The sequence below is a fragment of the Alligator sinensis genome, unplaced genomic scaffold (genome assembly GCF_000455745.1).
Source record: "Alligator sinensis unplaced genomic scaffold, ASM45574v1 scaffold93_2, whole genome shotgun sequence".
Classification (NCBI taxonomy): domain Eukaryota; kingdom Metazoa; phylum Chordata; order Crocodylia; family Alligatoridae; genus Alligator; species Alligator sinensis.
The window spans coordinates 3,021,615-3,045,500 of NW_005841854.1; the positions used below are offsets into that span (position 1 = coordinate 3,021,615).

At 40.1% G+C, this 23,886-nt stretch overlaps 1 protein-coding gene across 17 annotated transcripts in view; it reads left to right on the forward strand.

The window, feature by feature from the left end:
• Positions 1–23,886, forward strand: part of RYR2 (ryanodine receptor 2) — an 847,904-nt gene that overhangs the window by 420,568 nt on the left and 403,450 nt on the right. For all 17 annotated transcript variants that reach the window (XR_003095960.1, XM_025213656.1, XM_025213760.1 and 14 more), the window contains 3 exons: positions 14,626–14,744; positions 15,048–15,181; positions 18,674–18,915. Coding sequence is in view for 16 of the 17 variants with exons in the window: in XM_025213656.1 (XP_025069441.1) it covers positions 14,626–14,744; positions 15,048–15,181; positions 18,674–18,915 (495 nt within the window). In the remaining variant the exon portion in view is untranslated. The remainder of the gene's footprint in view (positions 1–14,625; positions 14,745–15,047; positions 15,182–18,673; positions 18,916–23,886) is intronic.

Genomic DNA, 23,886 nt, shown 5'->3' on the forward strand with positions numbered 1-23,886 from the left:
TTGCTTAAACTGTCTGTGCCCACATTTCCTCCCATCACCAAAGCACAAGTTGCACAAATGGCAAAAGCCATTCATCATTAGCAAAGGATAGCCACAACTGCTTTTGGTCTGCAGCTGTTGACAAGTTGTTTAGAAATTTGATTTTTAAACTGATAATAGGAAAAAAAGAAGCCTAGCCCTTTGGAAAAAGTAGTAGTGTGTGTCCATGCAATTAAAGACTGTCATAATATCTACGCACCAGAAATCAGCACTGAAACTGTATTGGAAACTAATTCTGATACTTTCTAACTTTTGGTTAACTTCATCATATTAACCTTTTTAACTTAGGCTTTTGGGTGCAATTTGGCTTCTAAAGCATGATAGTTCAATGAGACAAGATAAATGATTAGAAGGTAGATTAACCCTCGTGCACAAAGATTTACTCCAAACACTCATGGGGTTGGGTTATGAAGAAATGTCTTATATATATATATAGGTTATATTACAGTTGTCTATAACAGGATTATTGTGCTTAAATACCTGAAACATGACATGTACTTATTTAATAAATTATGGCATTTTTTGTGTGATGGTCTTATTTTAGCACATATAATGGCATATTCAGGTTTACTCATAATGGCACTCCATATGAGTTGAGCAGTAGCAGGGAGATCAGCAATAGTATTGAAGCAGTGTAGCATTGAGAGGTGTGTAGGACCTATAAGTTACTTCAGGATAGGAAGTAAATTGGCACAACACTCAGTGGGTGCATCTAGAGATGCATATTTATGCCTGTGAATAAACTCCGGAGCTTATCGCTTTGGAGTTTATTGCTTCCAGGTGCATGTCTTTGTTGACTTGACACACGCCAGATCAACACATGGGATCTCAATATTGTGCTGTTAGACAGGAGGGTATGATACAGAATTATATATACACACACAAGCTACACATATGACACTATGGGTTCACACACACATTCACATGCACTTTGGTGGTGGCTGTGTGTCTTAAAACTAGGGGGCACTTGGGGTTACTTGGGGTCACTTGGTGCCGGGGTTACTTGGATCACTTGGCCCCAGGGTTACTCGGGGTCACCTGGTGTTGGGGTGGAAGCGAGGGGAAAAAGCCAGGGTTGGAGACAGCAGAGCAGGTGGTAGAGCTGGGGGAGGAAACCCAGGCAGCACCAAGGAGGAACAGTGGAGCAAGAGGTAAAGGGGTGGTGGGGCAGAAGTGGTGGTAAAAGTCAGAGTTTAGAGGAGAGCAGAGCTGGGGTTTTGGAGGTGGCAGAGAGGGAGCCAAGATGGCAGAGAGAGAGAGAGAAAGAGAGAACGAAGGTTAGAGGGGCAGAGAGCAGAGATTGGAGCAGGGCCAGGAGGTCAGTAAGACAAAAACCCAACTCAGGGTTTGTAAATAACTGTTTTATTAAACAGGCCACACACTACACAGCCCCACAAAGTTATTGGTTCCCACACACATGCACAAACGTTCATGCTTCCCACCCCCGTACAATGGTAGCAGAAAAGAAAAGGATTAATAGAAGGATTTGAGGTCCAAGTATGTAGAGCAAGAGTTCAGGTCCCTTGCTTGGAGGAAGAAGGTGGGTGATAGCTACCTATTCCCAGCCTGAGAATCGATCCTTGATGGCCAGTCAGGGTCGTCTTTAGCAAGGTGTTGTCCAGAGGCGGGGTCGCTGGCAGGGCCTCTGGGTGGATAGGTGGCATGGCGTAGTGCTGGTCCAGATGGAGAGGGTGTCCCAAGGAGGTCACACTTTACCACCCCTAGGGGTGGGCTACCTGTGTCTCCTGTGGGAAGTACGTTCCCAGGCAAGGGCTAGTCCTGCTCAGATGCATACATGGAGATCCAGGTGTCCTCAATGTCTGGTGGGACACAATGGTGGGGTTGCTGGTTTCTGTAGGGTCTTTGTCTTCCAAATGTTTGGTTCCTGTAGGTTCTTTATGTTTCAAATGCTGGGTTTTGTCTCTGTTCCTGGGTGAGGTCTGTGGTTCCTGGGTGAGTCAATGCAAAGCAGTAGTCGGGTCATTGAGTTGATGGTCCGGTTGTTACTGGTCATTCAGTAGAGGCCTGCTACCATTATGCCTCAAGCACCCTCATTCATTCCCATTCATTCAGGAACCAATTCACATAGGAGGGGTAGGTATGAGTCACCGTTGCAACATACTATACAACAGGGCATGCCCTATTGTATAGGGCAGGGGACACAAGATGGAGGCTTGACATTACAAAATGGAAACTTGACATTACTTGAAATTACTTTGGTTAACTTTACAGACACAGGCCTAAACTATACAATATTAATATGAAACCATAAAAATCGATGCAGAAATGATAGGAATACAATATAATACAATATAAAACAATAAAAATCCATACAAACATAACAGAACATTATTTACAATATAAAAAGGGGCTTATTACAATAACAGCATACAAGAATTTAGCTTACCTATGTCTACTTATAATTACTTATAAGGAATTGAGAGGGCAGAGGGAAAGTCAGAAACTGTTGGGGAAGGGGAGGGAATGTATTTTTAAGTTTTTTGTCTTTTGTTTTTTTTTTTAAAAGAAAAGCCTGGGGGTTTTGCTACATATTCATGTGCTCCTGGGACTGCAGCGCATTGAGTCGGGGTGGAGCAGCCTTGTCTGGCAGAGAGTCTGGGGGGTCAGCCTGTCGGCTCACAGCTGCTACCCCCGGCTCATTCTGCTTTGGAGGGGCTGGCTGGGGCACAAGGCTGCTTCAGTGCAGGGCTAGCCAGCAGGCAGCCCCCAGACAGAAGCACCCTCACACCCCAGTCAGGCAGCGCAGTGTCTACATGTGTGTGGCTGTGGAGTAAATTAGTTTACTCCAGCCTAATAGGGCTGCACGTGTAGATGTGAGATGCTTACTGTGCAGCTAATTAGTCTACTGTGTGGTAAGCGTCTCATGTAGATGTGCCCGGTGTCAAGTGTTGGTCATACTTTCAGTATGTGGACAAATAATTGGGACATCTGTGGTCCTGTGTGTGTATGTATGTACGTACGCACACATACAGACCATGATCGTACTTGTTCTCAAAGCATGTCCTTTTCTTACACAAATATGTATGTATTTTTGGAACTGCTTTTATTAAGAATGTTTTCTGAATGGCATTACTCACTGTTGTGCTATAATCTGCACTGTTTAAAGGCTCAGGAGCTTTGCAGGCTGAAAAGGGACAAACAGCTAGAACACTCATAGCCAATTGTAGGAAAAGTGACTTGATTTCTTTCCAAGTATATTTGTTTGGCACATGTTTTAATGTCCTTGTTATTCTTTTATGTGAGCGTAGGAGGTACACTGATCCTGTTGTTTGAGCTGTCTGCTATTGTGTGGCATTCTGAGGTAATATGAAAAATAATATAATACCCACTATTTATTGTGGCAGAAACAATACAATGCTTTATGGATAGGCAGCAGCATAATCATCTGCCTTTTAAATGTGCCTTTCACTGATTACACATGTCCTTTGAGAATTGGAACTTTTTGCCCCATGCTCTACCCCACCAATACACTACTTCTCTGCCATATCTTCATATGTACTGGAGTCTTTAGACAACTGAATGTAGAAATGCTAGGAGAACATTCTTTCCCTTGTGCCCTGCATGTTTTACAGTGCTCAACAGACATTTAGGATGGTAGAAAATTGAAAATAAATGAGGAGGTGACATTTGCATGTCACAGGCACTTTGTTCTCATCTGCCTTTCGATTTGATATTCATACATCAAGGATGTGCTTCCATTGTCGAATGCCTTGATTAGCTCTGTCAGTCACAGACCGTTGCTTGATAAAAAATTATTAAGTTTGCTGCCTCAGTAGCCTTCAAAAGATCATCATCAGCTAGGGAAGCAAACATATTTGTGGCTAAATAAGGCAAATAATTTGTCTATATTTCCCTTAGCTTCATCATGAGACATGTACATGCATCACTTACCTCTGTCCCTGAGATGTACCGACTGACACCAACAGAGTATACTCACAATCAGTGTCAGTGCTAGTACAGTCTTCCCTATTGGAGCTAGGATCAGCTGTCACAATGTTTACCAACTATTGACAAGCCATGCAGCGGGGGGGTGATTGAAATTGCTATGAATAGTTCTTCAAGAATACTTCCACCTGTTTTATTTTTCCTCATTGCCAGCAGATGCCAGTAAGTGATTGCCACATTTAGAAGTCTAATACTCCTTTTGTCTGGGAACTGGAATGGGATATTGGAACCTATGGGCTCTTTCCATTCAGTGATGCTATTAGATACTGCATTTTATAGTGGGCTCATAAGAAGTGGGGGATGGAGGATGCACCAATGTAAAACAACAAAGATTCCAACCAACTCTTCTTCCTTACCTTTTAGCATTAGCCTCTTTGAAAAAAAACCCACAGGAAGTTCTCCAAGCATGCAAAATTCCTCCTTCCTCCCCCCCACCCTCCACCACACACATGACTCCACTTACCCACCCTAAACCTCCTTATTTTTTACAATCCATTTCATGGTTTCCTTTCTAAATCAAATAATCCCCCATGAATTTATGGATGTATTTTCCATTCTTCAAGTTAGATTTTAGGCTAATTTATCCCTATATTGCTGTTAATCCTGGGCCCAGGTACTGGGGGGAGGTGAATTTTGTCTTTCTGATTCTGGGATGGTGTGCTTGCTTTGGCCCAGGATGCACACTCCTTCCTGTCTATGGGTCTTGTAGCAAAGGAGGGATGTCCTCTCTGTCTAATCTTGGTTAGCCCCTCTCTGGCCTATTGTACAGCTTCTCTTTGCTGTGTCTGGAGATTCTGCAGAAGGCATCATCTAGGTCAGGAGCAGGCAATTATTTTGGGTGGAGGGTTGCTTACTGAGTTTTGTCAAGCCATCGGGGGCCGCATCACAGGCAGCCGGGGACAGATAAATATACATTTTCTAATTTTTTTAGGGGCCCTGCAGGCTGGATAGAATAGCCTGGTGGTCCTCATCTGGCCCGCAGGCTGCATTTTGCCCACCCCTGATCTAGGTGAATATGCTTGGAGTTGCTGCTGCAGAAATAAGGTATTGTACCTCTAGCTCCTGGAATCTCAAGATAAACACAGGATTTGCTCTGTAACTGGATCATCCAGACACAACAGTTGGGTTGCTTTGTAGAACTGTGGTATTCAATAGCTACGTAGGTAGGCTTTGCGTAAGCAGGATTTTTTGATACAGTTATTGCAGAATAGTAGTGTGTAAAACAGTACTCATTTTATGTGCGGTTTGATTGTGCTAGGGGCTTAACAGAAATAAAATATATTTTTTGTTGCTAAGAAATTCTGCTGCAAAACTGTTTGTACTACTTGTGCTTGCCCCTTTACAATGGCTGGCTATTTCAGAAAATTGGATAGTGGAGATGATAAGATCTTATCATCTTTACTTTATGTTTGGATTAATGTTTCCCATGAAGCACTGTCTCTTGCTATGAATCGGGGCTTTTGATTTCAATGTTAGGTTTATCGTCACTCCTGATAATCTAAAAAAATTTCTTACTATGTTACAGGGTGCACATTCTGGCCAACTGACATATATCCTGACGCAGATCCCTGCTGTGACTCCTCCTGCCTGCCTCAGAGAGTTTTCTTGCTTCTGTAAGGGGACAGGTGGCAGAGGTGGGACCCCTGCTTCTGGGTTCTTGGAGTTGTGGGTGCTTTGTGGGGTGGCCCAAGATTTCCGCATCAGTTGTCAGGAATTGAGTGAAATGGCTTGAGGAAAAGTGCTGTTTAAAAACTGTAGAGACCTTGGGCAGCCCCTGCAAATGCAGAAGTTGGGGTAGCCCTCCCATCTGCCTAGCAACCCCCAAGTCAGCCTAGGATGCCCTGAAGCCTGGTTTGTTGCCACCAACTTGGGGGAAAGTGTGGCTTAAAAACTACAAAAAAATTGGGAAGCCCCTACAAAGCACCCAACACTGCAGGAACTCAGAAGCAGGGGTACCTTCCCTGTGCATCTGACCACCCTCGCCATTCAAATCAGCCTGGCATGGCACAGACTGGGTGAAATGCAGGCAATACAGGTTGGGGCAGTGCAGTTCTGGCTTTTTACCAAAGTAGCCAGTTGCTGTGCAGGGGTCAGCAGTGGGGGTAGGAGTGAGGGTGAGGAGTGGTGCCACGTGAGATGCCTGGAGGGCTGACCAGAAACCAATCATGGAAAGCTGGGTGTCCGCATGCAACACAGAACTGGTTCAAGGAGGACTTTTTCAAAATAATACTTGATTTTCCACATATACTTTTGAAACATTCCAGGAGATAGCAGCTATGAATTGGATTATATGCCCAGATGCCTGAAATTCAAACACTACTTAAAATGGTTTAAGTCTTGTATCTGTCCACATCCTTAGTTACCATACTGAAGCTCAGGGTGTTTCTGGGATAGAACAGGACAACAGGGTGTTACTATGGCAGATCAAACAGAAAGGTCTTCAATATTATCAATTTTTGATTGATTTTTTTTTTATGATAAAAAACAAGGTTTTGAACATGTTTCAGAATATAAATGTTTTTAAAATGATTGTATTCATATTCTAATTAAGAATGCTTTTCAAATTTCTATGAATCCCAAGCTGCTTTTCTTTCTCCTTAGGTGGGTTACTCACCCAGCTGAAGAGATCAGTACCTGTTTCTGCTATGCTAAGCATACATATAGGGCACATCTTGATAAATTATTCAGATGTTTCCCTCTAATCAAAGTTAGCTTGCATACTACCCTGCTGTCAGTGAGAGCAATCACTGTTCATGGAAATGTGCCAGTGAGAGAGAAGGTTGAACAGTGGTTTGGTTTGTTTGCTCTTTCAGCACTTTATGATAAAAAGCAATTTTTTTTTCATGCCAATATGAAGAGAAAAACAATTCAATTTACTGTCTTGGTCTAATATATCTCTGGTGTTATCAGGTGAATACCCTTTGAAGGCCCTGAGTCTAATTCAGCAGTTAGCATAAGTGCTGGTATAATCAATACCTGTAGTATAATTCTGAATGAAAAAATCTATTAAATGAATAAACAGTAGAGCTTATGGAAATTACAGTGGATGTGAAGAGATGTGCAGAGGAACTTATATCAACGTTTTCAGCCCTTTCTTTAAATAATTTAATTTTCTGTATCACATTATTAATTTAATTTTTATTTCTTTTCAAATAGATTATGTATTTTAAAAGGACAAGTCAAAGGCTTTGTACAACCTGGGGAAAGTAACTTAAAAAAATCAATTTAATTTTTTGCTTCTCAGCACTAGCCAAAAGTTTAATCAGTTACAATAGATCAAATCAAGCTAATATATTTACATATAAATCTTGGTAACATAATAGGGTATGGATCACTCAACTTATGTGTTCATGAGAAGATGCACTAATTAATAAGCAGGCTACCATACTCTGGGCCAGCTTCTGTTTTGAGATAGACTCAAGTAAAAAATAGTGTACTAAAGACTTCCAAAAAATACTAGGAAAACTCCATTTTATTTTTTTCCTGATCAGGGAGGGATCTGGTAGTTAGAATGAAGAATTGAGAAGCAACAGTTGCTATTTCTTTGACTTGTCCTTTCAGTGATTTGCTTCATAGTATGTGGAGGTGTATCCTGTACCTCACTTTTCCCAAACATGCCAGTTGGGGGTGTGTTGCAAGGTTTATATGGACTAATATTTAACTTCTTTTGCTCCTAAATGAAAGTTGCTGTAGAATTGGAAAAATTAGTATATATAACACTGTTTGTATGTTTGTTCATGTGTTTGTAGGCATATAAGTAATGCAGTATACAAATCAGATTAAACACAATCACCACATGTAGATGCACCAGAAACTGATACAGGAAAATGAACTCATGGTTATTTTGTCCTGATCTTGACATCTTTGTTGAAGCAAAAATAAAAACACAAATAATGGGAACTTGTCTGACTAAAAAGGTGTTGGCTGGGCCACTTTTGCTCTGAAACATCACAGAAGATAGTGATCAATGCAGCACCAATGCTATAGTTTTTATTCAGTGCATAAATTGAGACAATCTTAGCGTCTCACTCTTAAACTCCAGCTGGAATTAACACTTAAAAAAAAGAAATTAAAGGTACAGTAGTATAATAAAGTGTAAATGGTAAATTGAAAATCTCTTACCCTCTAGACAATGATTTCAGGAAACAGCTGACTTGTTTTGGAGTAAATAAAGTAGAAATTATTTTTAAAACATGCATTTTTATTCTGTTTCTCCTGTTTTGTACTGGCTAGGTTGCAACACCAGAGGAAAGGATTTGGGGTTTTTAGTAGATCACTGGTTGAATACAAGTCATGAATCTACTATTGTTTAAAAAAAAAAAAAAAAAAAAAGCAAATAGTGTTTTCAGAAGATTGGCATATCTAAATCACATGAAGTGATTCTTCCAATTCATTCAGTACTTGATTAAGCTTCACCTGGAATACTGTATCTAGCTTTAGGCACTGAACTTCAAGTAAGACATGAGCAAATGGGAATGAGTCCTGAGAGGAGAAATAAAAATAATTGAAGGTCTAAGAAACAGAATATATGAGGAAAGGTGATAAGAACTGGGATTACTTACTCCAGGGAGGACTTGAGGGATTTGATAGCAGTCTTCAAATGCAGAAAAGGTTTGTTGTAAAGAGTGTTCAATTGTTCTATATCTGCACCAGACAGAAGATGTAGTTATGGATTTAAATTCATAGGGAGACTTTGGATAGCAGGAAGAACTATGAGAGTAGTTAAACCCTAAAACAGATTTTCTCTTAAGAGGCTGTAGACTGTCCACTGTTGGAAGTTATAAAGTGTAGGTTAGATAAACACTTGTCTGGAAAAGTTTAGAGAGTGAAAATCCTTGAGTAAGGTGTTGGTCTGGATGACTTCTTGAAGTGCCTAGTTTTGTCTGTCTCAATTAATGTGTCTGAGTGAAAATTGCTTTGCTTGAAGGCCTCTCTTTTAGCTACTTGAGGAACCATTAAAATAAACCCTCTCTCTCCAAGACTAATAAAACCTGATTGTATTATACCATTGTTTGTGTAGGTGAAGATGTCAAAACGGAGTGGTTGCAAAAATTTTGGGTGATGAAAGTAAAATTCAGAATGAAACTAAATTGGAGAACTAAGCTACTGATGACAAAATGAAATTCAACACTATCAGCTGTCATCTGCTGCACTTATGGACATAGGTGGCAGAAGGGGGGTGCTAACGGGGCTTAGCCACCCCAGAACGGGCAGCAGTAAGGCCACAAGGCAGTCCAGCCTAGAGCTTCCAGCAGCTGCAGCAGGTATGGGGTGGACACATGCACACATTCAGCACCCCTCCTCACCCCAAAATGTTTTTTTCCATCTACCATATGGTTATGGAAGAAAAATCAAATGCTAAAACAAGGAATGGGAGATAAATACCTAGGTAGCACATTACTAAGAAGGATCTAGAGGTTTTAGTGGATCGCAGACTCAGCCTGGGTCAACAGTGTGATTCAGTGACAATTTTGGCTGTGGTAACAGAAGTATTGTATGTAAGACATGAGGGGTAATGGTACTTCTCATCTTTGAGCTAGTTAGGCATCGGCCTGGAGTATTGTGTGTAGTTCTGAGTTGTGCATGTTAGGAAGGATGTGGAGAAGATGCAGAGGCGATTGACAAAGATGTTAGAATGCAAACTGTAGGAGGAAAAGCTGAATGAACTAGTTATATTTAGTTTGGTGAAAAGGGGATTGAGGAGGGACATGATAGCAGTTTTTATATATTTTGAAAGGTCATAAAGATGGAGAAGAATAACTCTGCTTCCAGGCTGCAGAAAGTAGGCTCCAAAGCAATGGATTTAAATTGCAGCAAAGTAGATTTAAATCTTAGGAAAAACTCCCTACTGTGGCCACAGCAGGACAGTGGAACAAGCTGCTTAGGGAAATTGTGGAATTTCCTTCACTGGAGATTTTAAAGCAGGAGCTTAATAACATTTGATAGGTGTAATTTAGGAATTCATGTTGTTTCTTGGACAAGTCTAAGTGATCCTTTTGCCAGGTCCAGACGTTATACTTTTACTAGTATAAGTGATCAGAAACCAGTCTATACCCATAACAGAACATAAGTTTGACACACAAAACCGGTCTATACTGCTAACGGAGATTTGGTACACACAGGCTTAAAAATGGTGGAACCACCTAAGATTTGCCCCCACCCCTCAAAGGGCGAATGTGCGTTCTGTTCACTACTGATGTAAACTACACCGCTTACAGAAAACCGTGCTACTTAGATTGATTCTGCGTTTGGCTTTTGAATGTCTTTACCTAGTCTTAAGCTCTCTCTCAACCCGTGGATTCTGTGTAACAAGTAATGACCTAACCTTGGAATTTGCATTGGATATATTTCCATGATATTTTATGCATTTATGTTTATATTAAGTGGAAGTGTGATGGGACTAAATACATTTCACTTGGATCAGTATTCTGCAGGCCCTAAAATAGAGGAATGGGTCCAGCTGCTTTTATTACAAACAAATCATCGTATTTCAATAGATGTGTGGCCAACTTGTACGTTCAAATTTCTCTTTTACGAATATAGGACACTTGCTCCTGGGAAGAAATAGGGGTCTGGAAGGCTTGAAGATCCAACAGTTGTGTACATGCAGCTGCTATAGTAATACATTGTTATTTAGAAAAGTGGCCTTTGGGTGTAGCAGCTTGTTTTAGCATATGTCATTCATTTATTCTTCAAAATTTCTTCCTTCACCATTCTTTTTTTCTTTTCTTTATTAAAAGGAAAAAAACCCAAACACTATTATGTTATGCTTAGTTGGGCTTCTGTCCCCATTCACTCCACTTTTTTCATCCTGCACACTGAATGAGGCATGGTACTTGCAGAAATACTATCAGCAGATCATTTGACCATATAATTAGTAGGGGTGTGTGAAGTGGGCCCTATTCAATTTGGATTTGGATTCAGGACAAATCAGGGACAGTGATTTGATTCGTTGATTTGGATCCCTGTCCCTGATTTGATTTGGCCGAATCCAAATCTGAAGATTCAATGCTAATTCAGAGAATCAGTGATTCAGACACAGACACAACTTTAAAAGTTTTTTCTACATACCTTGAGGTACCAGACGCAGCTCATGATTGCTGCGATGCTGGGGTGGATGGAGCATCCCAAAGGAGTGTGGGGATGCCCTCCATGTGCTCCCCCCCTGGCTCAGTGATCGGCTGCAGGGGGACCCTGGGTGCCACCCCAGACCCAGGAGGCACCAGTTGCCAAGCCAGAGGGGTGTGGGGGTGGGGGGCCCAGCGTGCTCCCCGGTGGACCAAGAAGTGGACCAGAAGTGATTCTCCTCCACTTCCGGGTCTGCTGCTGAACGCCCTGGGGAGCCCCCTGCACTTCTGTGGGACACTCCATGCACCCCAGCATCACAGCATTCATGAGCCCCTGCTACCTAGAGGTATGTAGAAAAAACATTTAAAGCTGTGTCTATGACTGAATCTCCAAATCTCTCAGAATCAATTCGGAGGGTCCCGATTTTCCATTTGGAGAGATTAAAGGGTCTCCTGATTTGATTCAGATTTGGAGATTCGGCCACTGAATAAGGCTGAATCTCCACCGAATTGAATCAGGGACTGAAGCTTTGCACAGCCCTAATAATTAGAGATTGACCTAGGTTCACTTGCTTCATTCTGTGAACATTTTTAAAATATGGTTTTGAAAAAGACGTTCATGGAATGAAGCAAGTGAACCTGGTTTAAACTGTAATTATATGATCAAATGATATCCTGACAGCATTATGTTTGGTATGATGGAATGAATTGAAATATTGAAAATATCTTTCTCTGATTTCAGTTTTTCAGAATCATTTTTGGGGAGAAATCATGCTTTAAGACTTTCTCAGAAGATGAACCACAATCTAAGTGATATTATCTTACTATTAGTAGGTGGTGGCAACTTGATCTTTATTGAGTCGCCTATTACCCTGGCATGAAAATGTTGAGTTCTGGAATCAGATGTACCAGGAGCCACTAGGAAAGAATATTCTATGGATAATACTGAGTATATCCTAGAACAACGTGTTTCTATGTCTAATTTATCTGAAATTATTGAATGCCATTCTGTCTCTCTGCATAGATTTGCATACGTTTTCCCATTATTAATTATATTATAGCTATAAGAGAGAAATTAAAGGGTAGTGTTAAGTTTATTAAATCTTTCCTGTCATCTTTTTGAAATGCAGTGATAAAGACTGTTTCATATAATGATACAAAGAAACTGTGACCCTTAGTCCCTCAAGTTATTCTTAACTGTAAGGACAGTTTTTTTTTTTTAAGTGTGTGCATCTGTTTACATGAACAAGTTTTAATATCTCTGAGTAGAATATGCCTCATATTCTTAATGCAAAGTATTCTGTGTATCCTACCAGGGTTCACGTACAGTTCAGGGCTTCTGACAGAGAAAACATTTATAAGTTTTTTTTTTTTTTTTTTTTTTGTTTGTTTTTTGTTTTTTTTTCTCTTGGCTGTGCATAGAATGAGATACTGCAGTTTCTCACTTGCTACAGGCCCACTGATTAAGGCACACACTTTGTTTTTGGAAGGTGGAATGAATTAAAAACATCTTGATCTTTCCTTGAACATACTGTTACATATGGCCTTTTTAAGGCTAAACAAGCATCTGTCGTTGGCTGGGGATGGCAGGGGCAAAAACCTGTGGCTGCTCTGTTAACTTCGTAGTTGCAGTATGTGGCAGACTCTGCTGGCTGCCCACCTGGCTTGAGAACAGCAGACAAGCAGTTCAGCTCAGCTAGCAGTGCCTGCTGGATCAGCTGAGGGCCACATCCGGCTGGAGCTGAACTGTTTGGCCCCTCTTCTCCAGCCTGGTGGGCCCTCAGCTGACTCGGCAAGCACTGCTGGCTGCCCACTGGCTTGAGAAGACAGGCCAGGCAGTGTAGGTTTTGCATGACTGAGCCCTTCTACTTCTCTTCTCTGAGAGGCTTGTTTTCTCATTTAAGACACCCCCAATTATCAGCAACATTTTTTGGGGTGGGGGGGAGGAGTGCATATCATCTTGCATAAATACAGTATGTTGAGAGGGTAAATGAAGTGGTGGTGTATTTGGCTCATTGCTGGATAAGCTCATTGCACACTATATGAGATGGGGAATGCGTGAGATACTCTTGTCTGTACAGGGCTGGTGACGTTCTGCTGTTCTTTGGGAGGTGGGTATGTAGCAGCTAAAGAGTGGTGATAAGAGCCCTTACTGATGATAGGTGAATCGGTAGGACCCTTTCTTCCTGGTTACTCTGAAAATGATATATCCTCACTTCTGGTTTCTAGGAGGTCACAAACTGTTTTTTTCCTTTCTAGAAGTAGACATAGGGGTTTTTTCCTTTCCTTTTCTAATACCAAACATGATGGGGCTCTGCTTTCTGATTGTCAAAGATATTGGAAGTTCCATGGTGCCTTCTCTTTCCATATGTTCTGACTTAATGTCTGGTTCCTCCTTCCCTTACTCCATGTGATTTTAGAACAAGAAAAATCCTAATGTCTCTAATCAAGCTGATCTTGCAGAGAAATATTGACTGATGCTTACTTCCATACTAGAGTGAGAATAGTTACTATGACATTACCATTGCCCCTCTTTCAGAGGAAGTGTGTCATGAAGCACAAGATCAGTAACTTAATAAGAATCATCATGAGTCCTTGGTGCCATGGGTTGGAATCAAGGGAAGAGGCTGAAGGACAGATCTCTACATCAAAGCTGCTTAATAGTCCTGCCCTCAGTACTGTGACTTTTGTCACGGTGGCAGCAACAGCAGTAGCCGATGACAATTAACAGCATCCCTGATGCTTGTTTCTGCCAAATCTGGAGGCCCCAGAAGCAGCGGAGGCTGGACCAAGTATACATGGGATCCTATCTTAAAGCACCATCGTAGGGAACCAATTTAAATCAAATGGTTCTTAATGGCAATACTGCTGCTTTATTGGGATGGTAATTACAGTTAATTGGGAGTCTACAAGTGATTTAGTGTTTTGTGATTCCTCAAGTGTCTTAATTTCATGCTGACTGTATTTCTTAACATTGTCAGTGTTCAGTCCCTGCTTAGCAATGATATATGCAGAAAGAATGAAGTGCTTCTGTGCATCTTACTCCTGGAGAGCTAGCAGGTTCCCTCAAAGATGCATGCTGCTCTGCTGAGAATTTCACATCTGTCTGTACTTCAGCTTTGGGCTGGGTTCAGAATTCCAAATTTGGTCCCTTGTTAATTGCAAATTTTTAAAAGAGACCAAAAATGTTGCAGAGAATCTGTTTTTGTAAGAAAATAGAAAAGACTAAAAATATATAAGCATATTCCATGTGTTGTACCTACATAAGACATCTTTGTCCTTTTCAATCAGAGGGAATTTTTCATACTGCTGTTTTTGGTTGAGCATTTACTTTAATACTGAGCACATCTTCTTCAGGGACCAAAGTCCACTGTTTTCCTGTCCAGTTTTGCTTTAATCCACTTATTCTGTGAGGAATCAATAACATCCACACACCTCTTTTTGCTTTTGTTCACAGTATACTAAAAACAGTTTACTGTAGGTAAATGCAGTTTCTGTGCACAGTTAAGATGCTATAAAACCAATAAACAATTATTGTTTGTTATGTTCTCAGGAATTCTAGAGGTTTTGCACTGTGTGTTGGTGGAAAGCCCAGAAGCTCTAAACATTATTAAGGAAGGACATATTAAATCAATTATATGCCTTCTCGACAAACATGGAAGAAACCATAAGGTATGCAAGATAGTACTGATAATTTAACTGTAATTTGATAAACTTAAGTAAATAAGAGAAGCCCGGTGTTTCTAGTCAAAGTGAAATCGTTATTTATTTAATAATATAATAATATTTAAAATTAAACTTGCATGAAAAGGGGTTGCAGATATCTTCTTAATAAGATAAAGGGTTCATTTGGGCTTCTCTGTTTGCATCACATGCAAAAAGATGAGGTATCAGTCTTTTTGCTGATGTGCAGATTTGCTGATTTCTAATAATGTAATATGAAAAAATTGGTAGCGAACTGAATTTCTTTTATAGGTTTTAGATGTCTTGTGCTCTCTCTGTGTATGCCATGGAGTAGCTGTGCGGTCCAACCAACATTTAATCTGTGACAACCTCCTACCAGGAAGAGATCTTCTCCTACAGACACGCCTTGTCAACCATGTGAGCAGGTAAAGGCCAAAAACAACGATTTCCTAAATCTATATGAGCAAATCCAATAGCATTTCAGTACCTGTGCCATATTTTTAACTCAGCAAAATAATTGCCATTATGAGTTTCTTTTTTTTAAAAGACAATACATTGACTTGCATAATATGGTTTCTAAATACTATATAAAATGTACTCATCTATATTATTTAATACAGGGACCATAGCCAGGTTACAAGGTAAGGCAATCCTAAACTGCACTAACTGAACTCAAGACCACTATTCAAGCATTCTAGCAATTGGGGTGCCATAGTCAGTTTCCTGATGCATCTCACTCTCCTACACTAAAGGCATCTTGGAACAGGAGAGAATCTGGCTTTTCAAGTAAAAAAAAATATGTTTTATACTCAGCTGTGCTTCTTTTTTGCTTTGTTTACTTAGGTGCATCCTATAGGCATAGAGTGGAAAGAAAAAATTAGGGAGAAATATAAATGATAAGTGGGAGTTAGTTAATAATTCTTAATTATAGTTTCCAGGAAACACAATTCTGCAATCATGCAAAAAGGTTTCTTTGGTTTACCTGATTGAGGGGGAAATGAAAAAAACAAAACAAAAAAATACTGGCATGCATAATATTAGGATGCTAATAGAATGAATATAATTTGGTAATTAGGGAATGCTGACAGGAATTTGAAGAGTATCTGCCTTGGGTTTCCCAAGACACCATTTACCTGGGATGCCCAGCCTTGTATAGTTGCTTGGACTATCCCCTAAAGTCAGTCGAGTTGTAGCTTCTAGAATGGGTTAACCTCTAGATCTTTGGAGTCTGAGACCTGGATTTTATTCCTTTACCCTCCGTCATTATCTGTGGCTTTCCCTGAGAGAAATACAATAACCGGAGTCATTCTGCCCTGAAGACCAAGTAAACTCTATTTGGGGGGAAAGCAGCCCTACCTCTTCTCTCTAACCATGGTCAGATCTAGGATTTTGGAAGGGAGGTGCAGATGGTATGATACATCATCATATATAATGCAACACAATTTTTTCCAGTTAAAAAGAGGGAAGCGGATTTACTAATATTGTAGGGGCATAGGGCTAAGATTAAAGCATAAACAAATATAACTGTGTTAGAATGTGCATTAATTAACTATATCATGTAGTGTGTATAAAAACAGAACCAACTAGGCAAAAATAATCAAAAGGTGTTATTTCATTAGTCCTGTAGTCATCCAACTGTATCACTGTACCTCCCTTGAACCTGCCTCATTTCTAACTTGGTGATTCTTAACCTTGTTAGACTTAAGGCCTGCATTACTAGACTTAAGGCACCCTTCAGAAAATTCCAGCTCTTTGTTTTCACTCCTTTTTTTTTGGATACAGAGAAATAATTGAGCAAAGAATTTTGTTCCAAAGAATTCAAAGACCCCACAAGGTCAGAACGTTTTTTAACACTATTGAGTCCTGTTTGAAATCTCTAGGTTTATCTTGTAAATCATGTCTCAAAACCTGACAGTGCTAGCATTTTGTGGCATGCCCAAGCACCCTTGAAAGGATCTCAAGGCACCCCAGGGTGGCATTGCACACTGGTTGAGAATCACTGTTTTAAAGTCTCAAGCTGCTCTCCTCCTGCCTACCTCCCTCCTTCCTTATATCTAGGCATCTCCCTTTTCAAGAACTTCTGTCAAGTTCTGTCTTTTCAAGGGCCTCTTTGGCTCCAGAAACAGCAAGGAATCTCTCCAGGTGCTTTTCTGGAGTCCACTTTGTGTGTCAGCACAGGTCAGTTAGCCTTTTGTTGCTTGAGGCTCCATTGTCTATTAATTGACCATTTAGACAAATCTCTACAGCTCAGCTAGAAGCACAATTAACTTAATCTTTCCCAGAGCACAACCTAGTTGGGGAAACTGGGCATTCAACATTATTATAATGCAGACATATGTAAACCTAAAATATTACAACAAACTATCACAGTATCAACAATGAGAAAAATCTATGTTAAGAACTCTAAGAAGTAATTCTTTAAATGTATCAGGAAGAAATGAAATCCTGGCAATGGCATGATGATGCACAATCACTTGTGAACGAGTTACATTATCTTCCAAGGATCTTAATAGTGAGTCCACAGATGGCTTTGTAGCCCAATTCTAGATCCACATGTCTTGTCATAGTGAGGACAGGTGTTTCCAGGAGGGATGGGCACTGTGTTGTGGCCCTGGTTGTTCTGATGTTCTTTTTGCCTGTTCCTCTTTTCCTCTTCTTCCAGTTGATGAGCTGTTTCAAAGTGTTGAGTTCTCTCCCAAAGAACCTACCTCCATTTTGGTTGGTCCTGAGCAAGGGTCTCTCAAGTGTTGTTGTCGATGTTGCACCTCTTCATGTTTGCCTTCAGGATGTTTTTGAAGTGCTATTGGCATATGTCATATGACAATAGTATATGTCTAGTACAGGAATGAGGGTAAAGTTTTAAATCATGATGCATAAAATACAGAAGTATTAAAAATTTATTTCTGTATTGGAAGGTCATTTATCTAGTAACAAAAGACAAGTCACAGTTATAAAATCAGAACTGTTACTCTGCAGTGGAGTAACGCTGAAAAGGATTTAGAGGCAGTGGTATACAATCAACTGAATCTGAACTTCCAAAATTAACGGTGCAACTCTGAAATTTTAATATGATCCCTGAATATATAGCAATACCAAGAAAGTAAACCCAAGAGGTATTATTTCTATATGCTGCATTTATAAGTTAATTATTAAAGAACTTTTGTCTTTAGTGACAAATTGGAAGATTCAGAAAAGAGCTGTAACAATGATTAAACATATAGCAAACTGTAATTTAAGAATTCTGTTTAGTTTATCTAAGAGCAGATTAAGCTATGATTCACCATGATCTACAAGTAACTGTATGGTGATATCTAATATTAAGTATTTCTGTTATCAGAGATCAGATTTGGTGGTCCTTTTTGGTTTTAACATTTATGAATCTACAAATGGACTTATGTACCTCATTTTAGATACCTGTACAGTAGGCAGAGTAATGCTTCTCACTAACAATTTTTTTTTAAGTCTTTTAAATCATTAGCAATTCAAACATGCTAATGTATAGGAATGACTTATAGACTCAAGACTTACTGAATTTTACATATTTCTAACTTCAAGACCAATCATTAAAGCTGCAATAAATTTATTAAATTATAACTCTACGTTACAGCACAGTATTTTAGTAAACATTCTGTAATATAGTTGTAGGGTATAAAATAGTAAATAGCATAAGTTTTCTTTTATTGCTGATAGTTGTACTTAAAAAGCAAATTAATTGCTGTTGATATTTCAGCATTGGCACTGGTTTAATTACTGAAGCTGACACTTTGGTTGAACTTCCTAGGAAGTTTTGTTCTTCTGTTTCAATTAAAAAACAAGCCTAAAGTCACTGGTAAACAAGACTGAGAAAAAGAAGTGCATAACTAGCATGTTTTTAGATGAGTTTTCATGGAAATCCATTCTGATTCTTTTGTTTTAAGCATGAGACCCAACATCTTCCTTGGGATCAGTGAAGGCTCTGCCCAGTACAGAAAATGGTACTATGAACTTATGGTTGACCACGTGGAGCCTTTTGTAACAGCAGAAGCAACTCATCTACGAGTGGGCTGGGCTTCAACTGAGGGCTATTCACCGTACCCTGGAGGAGGCACAGAATGGGGTGGAAATGGTGTTGGTGATGACCTCTATTCTTATGGATTTGACGGTCTTCATCTGTGGTCAGGTAAAACATGTTTATCATCTGGGTATAGGGATGTAAGAGTGCCATTTCCAGTAAGGTAGTGGTGTTCAGCAGAAAATGAAATGTATGGCAGTGTGCATTAATCTGAAAACATTCCATGCTCTAAAAAACAATGTCTATAAGACAATTTAATACAAATTCTATAGATGGAGTCATAATTTGTCTCAGCCGGAGGCTGTCATTGTTTTAGCTGTTCTCCCAACAGATACGCTTTAAAACTTCAAAGGTGTGGAAATGACAAGAATTCTTACAGCACTGGATTTCTAATTTCTTTATGATATTGTAACAACATGAGAGATTTAGGTTATACGTATTTTTTTTTTAAACTTTTGAAATGCTGATTTCAATGCAAAAGTTAGCAAATGCTTAAAAAACTGGCTAACAGGAACTTTGTATAATATACTACCATATCCATTGTCAGTCTGTGATGAATACTGACTTTCTTTGAAAATATAACAAGGAAAGTTTTGTTTTATACATTTTAAGAGTAGCTCTCCAGGTTTCTGTTCACTGAATCAATCTTGATAGGAAAAGGTATGGTTTCTGGCTCCTTTTTAAGATATAAATATTTTATTTGCCTAAGTTTAGGTTGACTTTAGATTGAATGTGTGCCTCAGGAGTGTTAAGGTCATTCTGGTGACCCAAGTCTGGCATACACTGTTGGATATTCAATCTTAAAAATGTCATTGTCCTAGAATGTAATTATTCTGAAATGAAATTTCCTATTCCTACTGAAGAGGCATTGTGTTCTAATGGTAGGGGAAACACTGGATATGCTCCAGCACACTGGGACTACTCAGTTTTGCTGTCACTTAGGCAAAAGCTCTGTTCTAAGCAATAGCAAATTATATGGAAAGAAAAGATGTTTTTCATAACACTTTGCTTAAGAAAGACTATGAACTGCACAGCGTCCATTTTATATTCTATTCTATGACTTTCTTCACATGCATCCTCTGTGTTGTGAAGCTTGTTGTACCTGTGCAAAGAAGGCTTACAAAATGAGCTACCATTTTTAATTTTCCCCTAAACTAGGTTTGAACTTAGTTTGGCCTGATAGGCTTCACCCCCCCACCCTCACCTCGTATCGTTCAGAGACTTTGAAGAGACCTCTGTGCAAACAAAACAGAGAAACAAACAAAAGGGAAGCCTTGCTCACAGCCCCTCTGAGCGGCTGCTTGACCTAGACTGCCTCCGAGGCTCAGGGCAGCCCCATTCTCTGTCTCTGCCCCACTTTTTATCTTTCAGTTCATATGGTCCAGCTCTTCTTCATTCCCCACACTTAGGTTAACTTCCTTGCTTGGGAGGCTTGTTGCATTCCCAGACCTGGATTCTCAGCCTCTGGTGAGTCCAAAAGGAAGTACTAAATGACGGTGCAGTAACAACAGTGCTGTAGTGGCACGTGTAGACACTCCCACTGAGTCATAAATTCGGTTAGGAATAGTAGTGGCAACATATATGCAATGCCATTATGGAAGCAGAAATAAACATATTTTATCTAACCCCTTAAATAGTTTACTATGAATGTATTGAGGTTTCTGAAGATGGGAGACAATGTGGCTGGATGCTTGGGCATCTGAAGAAAGTTCAGGAGGGAGGAAAGCTGTTCTCATTCTAGTGATTTGAGAAGAGAAAAATAGCTTCCTAATCAAGATTATAGGGAGACTAGCTGGTTAACACCCATGCTGTAGACAATGTTGGTTAAACATCTATTCTGGGAGCTAGTAGCAGTCACTTTGCTGATATATATAAAATAAGACTTCTCTTGGCACAATAATGATTATAGTAAAGTTAATCTCATTTACTTAAAATCTTACTTGAACACATCTGAGAGCTGTTTAAAGGGATGAAGATTACAATGAACTAACCAAATTAGGCCTTGTACTTAAAATTACTCTTGTGAATTGGGACTTAGTACTAGATAAAATAAAATCATTTTTCTGGCCTCTGCCAAAATCATGCCTTTCTGGAGTCATAAATGAGAGACAAAACTCAATAAGCCAATTTAGGGTTTGCTGTCTACAGGTTTTTTTTTGTACAGCATGGGCATAAATAAGCAGATGATCTTTAGATTGCCAGTATTTGTGCATTGATCCAGCAGTCTGGTTGGGGATTCAAAATCTCAAATCTCAGCAAGATTTCTGTAGCTTTACAATTTTATTAGTATTGTCTAGAGCATGGGTGTCAAAGTCACCTTGGGTCCTGGACTGATCCAGACCATGCGACCACCTTGCAGGATGGATCCAACCTGGGACATGGGATAGTCACTGCAGCAGCAGCTGCAGCCACTGTGGTAATACTGGGCCAAACAGGTACGAGTCAGGCAGCCATTTGGCATGGTGGTAGCATGCAAGAAGCGGTGGGCCAGGGGCTGCAGGATGCATCAAGGGCTGTCATACAGCTCTTGCTTATCCCCTCCTTCTGAAGACCATTTCCACTGGGGCCCCAGAGCCCTAGATTCCATGGTAGGTCCCACCCATCACCAGCCATGGCACCAAATGCCATGGATACCTGGTAGTCTGGCTGATCAGATGGAGCAGCTCCATGCGTCATATCTGGCCTGTGGGCCACTGTATCTTTGACACAATTGGCCTAGAGTAAATAAAACAAATTTCCTTCAGGCCTGGAATGACTCCAAGGTGTTAAATACTGAAAAACAAATTCACTTGTCTTCTAATCTATCCTAGAAAAATGCTAAATAGTAATAATAATACCATATTCCCTTGATTCTGAGACAAGTTTTTCCCCATTTAACATAGGGAAAACCCCTAATCTTAGAATTGTGTACAAAGGTAGTGGAGTGGAGGAAGCGGGTTCTGTGGCTTGGGCTCCAGCCCCTATGCAGAGTCAGGGTCATAGCTACAACTACTTCCTAGAACCCCCATCAGTTTGACACTACCTGAAATAATTTGGTATCATATGCAAACTTGGAGATTTTCATTGTGCACCCCCATTTTGAGGTCACTGATTAAAATGAACAAAATAGAGGCTAGCAGAGATCCCTGAGAGACTCCACTTTTGACCTCCGTTCATCTTGAAAAGTGACCATCTAGCCCTATCCTTTGCTTCCTGTCTTTTAACCAGCTCTCAATACACAGAAGAACATTCCCTCCAGTTCCATTGCAAAGCAGTTTTTTAAAAAGCCTTTGGTGAGGGACCTTGTCTAAAGCTTTTTGAAAGTCCAGGTATATTATGTTAACTGGACCCCCCCTTGTCCATTTGCTTGTTGACACCCTCAAAGAAATGTAGCAGCTTTGTGAAGCAGGATATTCCTTAACAAAAACTATATCAGCCTTTCCCAGCAGAACAGATTTGTCCATGTGCCTTCTGATTTTATTCTTTATTATAGATTCTACCAACTTGCCAAAGAAGGAAGTGAGATTCACTGGTCCGTAGTTTCCAGGATCATCTCTGCCACCCTTTTTGAAGATTGGTGTTGGCAACCTGCCAGTCTTCTGGCATAGAGACTGTTTGTAACAATTGGTTTCATACTGTTGCCAGCAGTTCTGCAATTTCACCTTTAAGTTCCTTCAGAACTCTTGGGTGAATGCCATACAGTCCAGGTGACTTGTTAGTGTTTACTCTTCAGACCCATCTGCTAGCAAAGATTGAGCTGGCACGGGAATTTTCACAGTGTGTTCTGCAGTCAACACCGACGCAAAACATTTGTTTAGCTTCTCTGATACAGTTTTATTATCCCTGAGTGCACCTTTTATACCTTGGTCATCAAATGGTCCTTCCAATCCTCTCACTAGCTTCCAATAAGAGTAATAAAAAAGCAGTTTTTATTACAAACTATAGCATTTTTTGGTAGACATTACTCAAATTTTTTTTTGGCCAGATGTTTTTTGCTTTTATGTTTGACCTGCTGGAGTTGGTAAATTTTCCTGTTTTCCTCATTCAGCACACCTTCCATTTTTTTGAAGGATGCTGTTTTTGAGGGATCTACTTTTCTGAGTCTGTAATCTGGTATTTTTAAGCTACCTGCAGGCTTTTTACATTTTTGACTGCTCTTTTAACTTATTTCTAACTTCCTCATATTTGTGTAATTTCCCTTCCTGAAGTTGTATCTTGCCATGGTGGACTTTTTCTTCTTGCTCCCTCTTGCTAGAATGTAGTTTTAAAACATCTGCCACTTCCTTTTAGTATATTGTTCCACTGATTAATCACTTTGTAAAAAATCGGGCCTGATTTCTAATTCAGGTTTCAGCCACTGGTTCTTGGATATGCTTTTTTTTCACTACATTGAAGAGCCCTTGTGGTGCCCAGGAAAGGCTTTTATGCACTGTAATCAAGCCACCTCTCAGTCTTTGTTTTGATAAGTGCGACCCAGTGGGGGGGGGGGATATTGCAATGACTCGCATGTCTGTTCACGTCCCCGTGCTACATGAAGTGTCTTTTGTTTGGTCTTTTCCCCTGGGTCTTAGGAGTATTTTCCCACAAAAGGGATGAAACAACTTTGTTCGTCCACCACAATTTGATCAAGAAAAATAAATATCTGAACAGGGAGGCTCCAATAATGGGAGATCTCCTTCCTTTCAGGTGAGGGGGAGAGGAGGTTCTCCTAGGGGTGTTACTGAGGGCTCCACCTCCCATACACCCCTTCCATATGCCAACTGTGATGTTAAATGGGTGATGCTTCTCAATGAAGGATCAGGTGCATACCCTGTGATTGTCCGTCATAGGCAATACATGAGACTGTCACAATGAAATTATAAACAAAGTCATGAACGGTCCCCACTTTAGGGTCACGTCCGTGTTGCCAATTTTGTATCAATAATGTTATCGGCAGAGTTAAAGTCCAATCTAAATCTAAATTCAACTCAATTATAACTATATATTGACTCAGGTGTACATGCTTCAAGTACCTTTAAACCTTGTGTATAACACGAATAACAAAGACCAGAAATAATCATTGTTCTGCCGTGCCCTTGGTCTGGCACTATGCAGGGTTCA